Source organism: Orbicella faveolata, unplaced genomic scaffold (genome assembly GCF_042242905.1).
Source record: "Orbicella faveolata isolate gen_17 unplaced genomic scaffold, um_ofav_v1 contig_48, whole genome shotgun sequence".
In the NCBI taxonomy this organism is placed as follows: Eukaryota; Metazoa; Cnidaria; class Anthozoa; order Scleractinia; family Merulinidae; genus Orbicella; species Orbicella faveolata.
In genome coordinates this window covers 3,552,030-3,562,500 of record NW_028301578.1, presented here as the reverse complement: position 1 = coordinate 3,562,500, position 10,471 = coordinate 3,552,030, and the positions used below count along the sequence as shown (strand labels likewise).

Here is a 10,471-nt window from a genome sequence, read left to right as displayed (position 1 = left end):
CGAGTTGGGAGAAGACGACTTCATCACTGAATTTGCGTCCGCGGGACCGAAAAATTATGGTTACCTCACGAAGAAAGAAAAAGAAGAATGCAAAGTGAGGGGAATCTCTTTAAACACTGAAGGTAGCAAGCAGTTAAATTATCAAGTGTTGCGGCAAAATGTTTTAGACGAAATTCAACGCCCTCTCGAGAAAACGCGACAAACTGATATTTACAAGCCTTATCACATCGTCCGAAACTCCAAAGAGTACTCACTGACAACAATCTCTCAGACGAAAAAGTACCAGCTTGTGTACGAAAAACGAGTGATAGATCCCTACACCTTCAAAACATATCCCTATGGCTATGAAAGAATAACAAATGAGGACGTGGACATGATTGCACTGTAGTTTCATTCATAAGGTGAGCGCAATCCACTAGGGAGTTGCACACCGCTCTGTCCTGTAATTTTAGGGAAACATTTGATATTAAAGTTAATGGTTAACTTTAAAATTGCGTGATTACTCTGTTTATCTTAGAAACCAGGCTTTTTACTCGGTCAACACGGAAACGGGGGGCGGGGGGCGGGGCTTCTGGTTACCATGGATACGTCAAACTCGAGAAAACAATAGAACTCCTTTCCATAACAATACTTTTTCATTTGCATCACACTACCTGTCAAATTCGTACTGGACTAGCCCATACCACTACTCATAATGAAACGGGTTTTGTCTGCGAATGAGTCACCTACTCATTTGTAACCGGAGGACATACTGAATTTGAACATCACTAGGTAATATTTGCACTGGTGTTAGGCCTACTTCACACTAGCGACATAACTGCGTATTCGCTTTATGTCGGTAATACGAACATCGACGTATAAAGGCATAATGAAAATATCCTTATGTTGTTTTGTTCATGCTGTTCACACTACAAACATAACGAGGTAACGTCCTTCTTATGTCGTTATGTTTATGCCGTTATGTAGACTTGCTACCAGTCGGCCTTCGCTTAATTAGTCATCGCCCTGGAGCGAAGCGAGAGACAGATCTTTGAGCGACGAAGTCGCTGATTGAACAATAACTAATGGCAGTTTGAAAAGATAATTTGCATATTGTTAGTTACACGCACTCATCGGGTCTTCTCTGACATCCATTTCTCTTCTGATCTGATTAGCAAAAAGTATTTTATCTAAAAACAATGCGTTATTGGCAGGTTACACCGGGGAATTTTCAATTATCTGAAGGGTTCGCAGCTAAAGCTTCTGAACTATGTAAACAGCTACGAATAGCTTTGAGATAACCAGCAAGCAAGATCAATTGTTTCTAGGACCTTTTAGCCTTTCTCGAAACGGATCGGTAATACGGCAGCCCAGAAGGGTCACCAACCATTTTTATTTTTTTTAATGTTTGTTTTAAGTTTTGGTTTTTGTTCTTTAACTTTGGTTTTGTTTTGTTTTTGTTTTTAATTATTTTTTCGTTTCTTAAAGCTTTGTTTTGTCTTGTTTTTTTTTTTGTCTTTGTCTCTCATTGTCGTCTTCGTTTTTTTTTTTTTTTTTTTTTTTTTCTGTTCAAAAAAAGAATAAAACGCAAACAAAAATCAAAAACAAAAACGAAAACAAAAATGCAAAAGGTTAAGGGAGTGTAGTCCATCGATCATGCTTTGCTGGCAGTATCCATGACCTGACCGTTGTGTTTTGCTCGTCAAGCGTAATCACGCATCGGTTACTATAATCTCTACTACTACTTTATTGCTTGTTTACTTGTCTCGGGAGAAGAATATAGCAAGTACGAAGGTCACAAAGATTGCAAGGAAAGTCAAGGATTTTTTCTTCATCTTCTTTTTCTTCTTACTCTTTGGGTTTTAATATTGTGTGAACAGTTCGTTAACTTGTAAAAAGCTGTTGAAAGGTCGTTGTATAAATAAAAGCATATCATTTTCAGAGCTCTCAAGCCTCACGCAAACGAATGTAATCTTATGCTCTCAAAGCGAACTAATTATTTCAAGGAGCCCGCAAGAGTAGCCTTATTTGTGTTGAAAGTCTGGCTACGGCCCTAACTTCTACTGACTTCAAAAGCAACGAAGGAATTATTTTCACACTCTACGATGATGGTTTCGTTGTTTGCGTGTTCTGTGTTTTATTGTTTGAGGTTTTCGTGTTTGAGTGTGATATAAACTCGACAAATGTAGAGACATATTTCATGTGAGCTCCTTTTGGCGAAGGGAAAATATTAGAAGGGACCCAAAAAAACAAAAATGAAAACAAAAAAAGAAACACAAACATTAAAAAAATTAAAATGGTTGGTGACCCTTGTGAGCTGCCGTATTACGAATCATGAAGCATGCTACGTTACTTGAATGTTTTGGATGTAAGAGAGCCAGGTAAAAATAATTGCCAACCGGCGGTTTGCGGCACTTTTATTTGAATTCTTAGCGGGGTTGCTAAAAGGTTGTTAAGAAGTACTCGAACTAGACTTGACGTTTTCAGGAATAGCCCCAGTTTACTTAGGAAACAATTAATTCGTGTTTGATGTCTAACCTAAAGGAATGCTTCACAGTTCAACTACAAGAACGTGATACCGAAAACATCTGGATCATTCTCAACTATGTAAACACAGACATCAAGAGGTTTTAACCTCGGCTATTATATGTAACCACTCTAGCTTGAAATGTGTTACTAGTATACTTTAAGGGTAGTGAATATAGCCAAAAGAATGATGAAATAATAACAGCAAACAGTAACAGTAGTTTGCTTTAGGTGACCACGGTCAGTAAAGGAGAGGCTTTTTGCCGGAATACAAAACCAACTTTCCTAAACTGGCATATTAAAGTATCATGGTAGGTGGATTGACAGTGTTTGGAAATCGCGCTCTTACGCTGGCGCTTTAAAAGAAAAGCACATCAACCTATACATTTTCTGAAAGCTTAATAGTTATAGACTACAATCATTTCTCTTAAATTTTCTAAGAAGTTATTGTCGCAGTGATATTAAAAGAAATACCCAAAACCACGGTTTGGCTTAAACTAGTTCGCTTCCGCACGTAAATTATCAGAGCGGCGCAATTAACATCGGGGGTCGGCGATTTTTCAGATATGGGTTGGGTTTTTCTCTACACCCTTAAAGTTTGATATTCTCAATGCGGACGTTTCCTTCTACTGAAGCGAAATTACACAAAGCCCGACACTCTTTTTCGAAGAAGGTATCCTGAAACATACCTGCCAATTTTCAGCCAATTCCGTCGGAAGACGCCCGTAAACGAAGTAAAAATGTTCGTCCTTATATGCAGTTTTATTTTATGGAGAAAAAGACGAAAAACCTTTTATGACATTGGTATGATTAGCTGTTAAAAATCCCCTCTACACTGACAGATGCCGGCATGGGTCAGTTTACCATAACAATGGGTTATGACAACGTGAAATAAACAGATGTCTACAATTCTGGCGCGGAAACCCGTCGCAGTAAAATCGTTCGAGAAGCAACAAACTACTAGGAGCTTTATACAGGTTTGTATTGTAAGTGCCGTCGATCGGCGACATTGGTATTATGTTGCTCAAGCTTAGGCTTCTTCGTTCTCCAGACAGTTTTTGAAACCATGCCTCGTGAAGCCAAAAAGAGGAAATCTCGAGGTCCACATAGTCTACATCTACATCTGCGCTTGACTCCTCTCTCCTTGTTGAAGTTTCGGAATCGCGTCCGTTCTCCAGCAATTTCGTGCGACTAGCACTTGTTGTAGTTTGTCCTTCAGCTTCATTGGAGGGACTAGCGTCCTCGAGTTCCTTCAACCACTCTTCTTGGTTACACTGCGGACAGTGCGACTCCCCCGGGGGGGGGGGGGGGCACAGCCATATATGGGCTATATAGGTATGTGCCGCTGTGAAGGGTATGGTTTTCAAGTAGTTTACTTTAGGATAGGGTATATAAATCAGAGCGTTTAGGTCTAGAATAGGGAAATTTTTTTCAAAAAACTGAGAAGTTGTTTGAAGATTTTATCTAGACTAAGGAAACCAGGAATTTCCACTACAAAATATCAAAAAAAATCAACAAATCGGCAAGTTTAAATCTACGCAAATCAGCCTCAACAGTGTCGATAGCTGGGGGGATATAGGGAGTTTACTCTAGTATAGGGTAGCAAAATTCAGCTGAACTAGTTCTGGTATAGGCTAAGGGTTCCAGGGTCCCAGCGGCACATCCCCACCCAGAAATTCCCAAAGTACTACCCACCCCCCCCCCCCCCCCCCCGGGCTGCGACCCACGGTCGCTCAGAGCCAAAGATCTTGTTCTACCAGATTTTGGCCTCTTCGGTTTTCTTACGTTTTCGTCCTAACATAAAGAAAATTTGACAAGAACGAAAGCTAACTTGGTATGAAACAACCAATTTGAGAACCGTTCGCGTATTACTTTACACGTGACAACTGGCGGTGAAGTTTAATTAGAGGGCTCCGTAATGGGTTAATGAGATTTCCCTTTATCATAAAAAGTAAAAAAGCTTTTTTTTCTCCATTCTTTTTGCAAAATATTTATCTCAGGCTTCTTAATTTGAACAGCACAAAAAAAAAAAACAAAACAAAAAAAAAGAAAAAGAGAGAGATTTTCGCATTTTTCGTAAAAATCCACTTACCATTATACCTTAAGGACGTTCGCGCCATTTTTTTCTGCGCATCCTTACCGCACGCGCAAATTCACACGCCACGTCATGCATCGATGCGCGCGCTAAGTAATAATATAAACAATGACAGGGCAGATGACCATTGCTATAGCTTTGCCTGGATGTTTAACGATCTTGAACGTTCGGTGACCCCATTTGTCTTGTGGTGGATCATTTTCTCTACCGATTTTCCACGTTTGGCGAAAACATGAAGAAAATCTATCAATTAGAAGTTTGAATTTCTTGCAAAATGCACCATTGAATTTCGTTATTTTAAGCTATTCATTTATCTGTACGGCGGTTTCAAACGCCTCCGGGAAAGGGAAATCAGTGGCTACATCCATATCTACGAATTAATGACAGTTCCACTTTGATTTTAGTTTATCGATCAGTCGTGGCAGAGTTTGGACCAAGAACAGTACTGTTAGCTGCGCTTCTGTCTCGTTATTCGAAATAATTTGTAACATTTTCGTCGCAGCCCGTTAAAAGGCCTTTCATCACACTTCACATCTCTTTACTTAGCATAGACTTTCGAAAGACAGTGAATTATATTCAGATGGAACGTACTGGAACGTTTAAAGAGCTTGCGAGACCTAGTGATTGGTGAATGTTTAACTCCTTGGCTGTGATACTGAAGGAGGTATTTGCTTTCAAAAACTACAGAAAATCTGGGTGGTAAATGCTCTAATGAACCAAAGTACTCTGTAAAATATTAATTATTTAAAACCTTCTCAAACAAAAACTTATTTAATACATCGGTTCAACTTACTGCTAATCATGTCATGTACTTCCAATATTCAGAAATGATATCTTTGTAGCTTGGTCAGAAACTGGTGCACTTATGCTAATCAGGCTAACATTGTAAACAATATTCCTGGAAGCGAGCGGAAATGAAACGAGGATCCTGTGGTAAGAAGGTGAATAACCACCCCCTCCCACCATCACCGTCCACCTGTGTCGTAGAGAGTAGTAAACATCCACCACCACTGGGATTAAGTAAAAACTCGCAAAATTTCAAAACCACCGTAAAAATTACTTTTTTGTGTTTTCGACCTTAAAACGTTTAGTTTTAAGAGGTTCTTTCGCTATGAGAACATTTTTTGTTTTGTTTTAATTCACAGAACATGACAGACCATGACACCATCGTACTGTCTCTGACCGTACTTTATGCGATAACAATGCTCGTTGCTTTGGTTGGTAACACACTGCTGATCTACATCGTGTGGAAGAAACCAGGAACAAGAAATCTGACAAGTTTCATGTTTGTTAACATGGCGGTGGCTGATTTGATGGTTGTTGTGTTTCAGATGCCTGTCAGCATTACTCACTTTTATGTCTTTGGAAGCTCTGAGTTTCTTCGGGTTTTTGCCTGCAAGTTTCTCTACTATGCTGTTTATGTTTCGACGATCGCCTCCATTTTCTGCCTTACTGTAATAGCATTTGATCGATACTTTGCTGTTGTGCTCCCTTTCCGGCGAAGCATTTGGTTCAGGAAGCCTAAGATCATTACGCCAATTATTTGGATCTCATCCATGGCCTTGATGTCAATCGTACCAGTTGCTTTCAAGCTCATCGGAGGCAAGTGTCGAATTGAAAAATCTCTAATTTTGCCCTTCTATGCTTACTTTTTTGCTGTCGGCTTCCTCCTGCCCCTCGCTGTCATCTCAGTTCTGTACACCCAAGTTGCTCGAAAACTGTGGTTCCATGAAGTGCCTGTGGATCATAACGTAAGTGAAAATCAACGAGAACAGGAAATCCCTAAGAAGAAAGTCATCCGAATGCTCATCATTATTGTGGTGGTGTTTGCACTCTGCTGGCTTCCAGTGCACGTCTATCAGATGGACGAAGGTGTGAGCATGGGCGTCAGTGGGCTTGGAGCGATGTGGGATCCTTATGTAATTATCTATATTTGCTACTGGTTCAGCCAGGCTAACAGCGCCATAAACCCCTGGTTGTATATTGGTCTGAACGGAAAGATGAAAGCAGCTTTCAAAAACATGATCCTATGCCGCCACGAGGAAATCACTGGTCGAGGACAAGTGACCTTAACCACCACCAGAAGAAGTAGAGGGAGTTCCACACTGAAATCCGTGTTGGAAGCCAGAGTGTAAATAACAGTTCGTTCTTCACTCCAAGGGAGTTGCACAAAGAACGCTTTGCTATAACCCAAAATGTAAATAATAGTTTGTTTTTCAACCCAAGCGAGTTCTACAAAGAACTACACGCTGGAAACGAAAATGTAAGTTATATAGTTTGTCCTTCATCCAAAGTGGGTTCTTCCAAGAACTCCTAGGTGGAAGCTTAAGTGTAAATACCAGTGCCCGTTTGTTCTTGACGAATTTGCTTTAATCTTATTTCATTACTAATAACGCTCCTTACCATAAATACTCACTGTGATTGGGTGCTGTTAAGTTTATGTCGAATTTGTCGATAGCAGTATCTTAAGTCTCGCGCTAAAGCAAGTGCGGTACACACCTGATATGGCATGTACCCTCATTCGTTTACAGTTTTTCATTACCAGTAGTTTGACCAGTGTCATTTGCAAGAGATTAGTCTCTTAGTTGAAAAACGTTTTAATAAGGAAGGGTGCTCCAGGAGCGCTACCCAGCGAAGCATTTGACTATCCTAACTGGACGCTCTAAGAGCGTTTACTCGGACTTCGTACCACAGTATATCAAATCGTACTTTTCGAAAACGCGTATTGGACACAATAAAAGAAAATTAAAGAATCAGGATTTTTTAGCACAAGAGTTCAGCTTAGATATTTACTATTCAAGTTGCTTCGTTGAGTATCCTCATCCTATTGCAAGTTGTGAGTTTAAACCATTTTGGTTTAAGAATGAAGCACAGCTGTCTACGCATTGATGGAGAAGTTGTCTGCAAAGAATTTTCGAGGTCTTTTTATAATCTATGGCGATTACTATGTACATGCTAGCAGAAATTGTACGAAGTTTGTTTAGTTGTCATGGCGATCCGAGTAAATTGTGCAGCTGAACATCTTTGCCGTGTTGCGATTTTAAACCCTTTTCAAGAGTTATATCTCCTTTGGAGAGCGAATAATCCCGTTCGAGAGAGCCAAAACGAATCATGATAAACTCCTTTGCGAAAACAATAGTCCTGTGACTAGGCTTAAATTGCATTGCACATAATTTGCATAAACTATGTCATCCAGTCAGAAATAAAGCTAAAACCAAGCATGACACGCTCGCACACCTTTTCCCGCCTTTTAAGTCGGCTACGTGTCTTGGCTTTGAGTTTTAATTGGTTCACTGGAGCGACTACTTTAGTTTTGTTTTTTTTTACGACATTGGAAGAAAAACTACAAATAGTCTTAATCCGTGTGTCATGTAGCTTGTTTTCAAAAGCTTTCGTTTTAGTTAAATGTCAAATAAAATACTAGAATAGTCAGTGCAAGTAAATGCCTAATTTTGTAATTACAAGTGACGGTTTTTGCACATCTGATCTTGATAAGCATAGATTTTTACGATATTATTTCTCCGTTTTCTCCTAAGTTTTGGTGTCGATCGAAAATGTAAATCAAAGAATCAAAACAGTGTTTGACCACATTTTCAAACGCCTCGAAGTTCGTCAAAAATACTCCGCTGTGCATCTATTTTAACTCTTCTTTTGCATGATTGGTGTTTGGATATGTGGTCAGATGCGGCCTTTTTTGTCTGGTATATTGCATGTTGTTTATAGGTGCTGATGACATGATGTGCATAACGGATTAAAAATAAAAACATGGTTTATCCCTACGACAACCACCAACTTTTCTGATTCCAACTGCGACTGTGCTTACGTGCGCTCAGGCAGTTTTAATATGTGTTGATAATGGATATTAAAACAACTAAATAAATGGCTATCGTTTCCTGCGAATTTACTGTGTGTACCCTCGTGTGCTCCAGGAGGCGTTTCACATGCATTCTGCTAAGCGAGCTGCAAACGCCTCCGTATCCTGAAGGTGATATGGGAATATGACTTATAGAAGGTTCGCCAGCTTCCGATACTGAAAGAAATCTCGAAAGACATCCACATTAAATCTTTCGCAGACCAAGTGACAGCTGTAGATGCCTTGTAATCGAAAGCCGCCATTTTCAGTGCCGAACAACTCATTTCAGGAATCTCTACGGCTGAACGGAACGTTATTGCCGCTTCTGACATATTCGAATTCGATCTTAACTTTCCGGAATTGAACTTAACTTCACCACTTTCTTTCTTAGATACATACGGTATCTCAAGTTGTGTATGAAGTACATCGGTGCATCACCGGCCAACAAAATGCTTGTTGACAGATGTCATTTTTTCGTCTGACGCCAAGAGAGCTAAGAAGTGAAACCTACGAAAAAAAGAGTTAAATAATTCGAAACAAAGCAATTTTTTGTCACTAAAAACTTGTGTAAAGCTTGAATAATCGAATTTCACTCGCTGTATTTTCTAAATCAAAAAGGATTCATAAGCGATGGTTCTTCCAAAATAGCAACTTACAAATTCAATGTACTGTTTGTATCTATTTTGTCGACAACGTGATAAACACGATTTGGTCATGCTCAACTTCTTTGAACGTTTTAAATGTAATTAAATGGCCTACTGGTGATTTGCCTCAGACATTGCTACTGGGAATATCAATGTTCAAAATCATGACAGTATTTGCTCCGAGTGTCCATTCCTGGGTTCTCAGTGAATGCAAGGTCATGTAAAAGGGAAAAAATCAAAAATAACAAAAATATCAAAAATAATCAGCCATAAATGATTGAACAATAACATCCAAGAGTAAGCTAGAGTAGTAAATTTCTGTTTAAGATAACAACTCAAGACAGGCAGTGATCATGATTATCATAGCGAAAATTCACTGTAAATGCATGAGATGGTATCTTTCATGGACCAGTATTCAATGCAGGATCCAAAAATTCTGAACATCGGCCAATTAATAAACGGATGACATACCCTCTACAAAAACAAATTAACAAGAAAACATTAAGATATAAAGGGAACAAAGCAAGCCATAAAAATATGCACTTATCGTGATAAAAGAGGGTAGAAACCGGTAAAAATCACACCATCAACTCCCGCGAACATCTAACAAATCCAACAAAAGCCCCCAACTTCAAGTCAGACTTTGACCGTTAAAACGGCGGGGCCCGCCCATTTCTTAAAGTGCTACTATCGAACTAAAGTTTCACGTAAAAATAAACCACGATACTGATCCTTGTTCTTGAGGCCTTATGCGCCCCTTAGCATGAAGTAGTTGGGTACGGTGAGGGTGACTGATCCTAGCTTCCCCGCAAACGACCAAAAGAATATCCATATCAAGCGAGTGTGATAAACAAACGTTTTGAACATAGCATGATTTCTATTGACTAGTTCTGATGTAAAAAAAAAAACAAACAAACAAAAAGAAAAGCTTACCCGCAATTGAGAATTGGTAAATGACTGGCCTAGACATCACACTAGAAGCTCCTAGAAAATTTTCGTTTCATTCTCATAATGAGAAATCGGTCGAGACTGACAACTATCAACTTGCGACAAAAAATGTGTCCGCCATTGTTCCGGCTGAGACGACATATGATTAATCCCTCTACTACATTAGACACCTACAAACTGCAAACATGAAAAGCTCAGAAACTTGACGTTCGTCCGTTGGAGAGAAAATCCGAGCCCGCAACCCGCCCCAAACTCTCTCTTCCGATCGCTCTCTGTCAAATCTTGTTGCATGCTAATCTGACCAAATTTCGTCTTGCGTTCCCTGTGTCTCACCCAAGCGAGAATATTCGAGATTTTCGTGAGTGGTTCAGATTTTGTGCTCCCCCACCCTCGAAGATTTTATTTGCAAGGACGAATGACGTCCAA

General features: G+C 39.6%; 1 protein-coding gene and 1 pseudogene across 2 annotated transcripts in view; both read left to right on the top strand.

Moving 5' to 3' along the window:
* LOC149096018 (uncharacterized) overlaps positions 1 to 88 on the top strand; it is a 1,863-nt pseudogene extending 1,775 nt beyond the window's left edge.
* LOC149096017 (substance-P receptor-like) overlaps positions 1 to 8,484 on the top strand; it is an 18,087-nt gene extending 9,603 nt beyond the window's left edge. The window contains exons 1-2 of one of the 2 annotated variants that reach the window (XM_089281108.1): positions 1,377 to 3,482; positions 5,746 to 8,484. In XM_089281108.1, coding sequence (XP_089137234.1) covers positions 3,405 to 3,482; positions 5,746 to 6,735 — 1,068 coding nt within the window. In that variant the 5' untranslated portion in view covers positions 1,377 to 3,404 and the 3' untranslated portion in view covers positions 6,736 to 8,484. Of the gene's footprint in view, positions 1 to 1,376; positions 3,483 to 5,745 lie in introns of those variants that run through there. The other variant, XM_089281107.1, reaches the window with a different exon arrangement.
* The last annotated feature ends 1,987 nt before the right edge of the window (positions 8,485 to 10,471 follow it).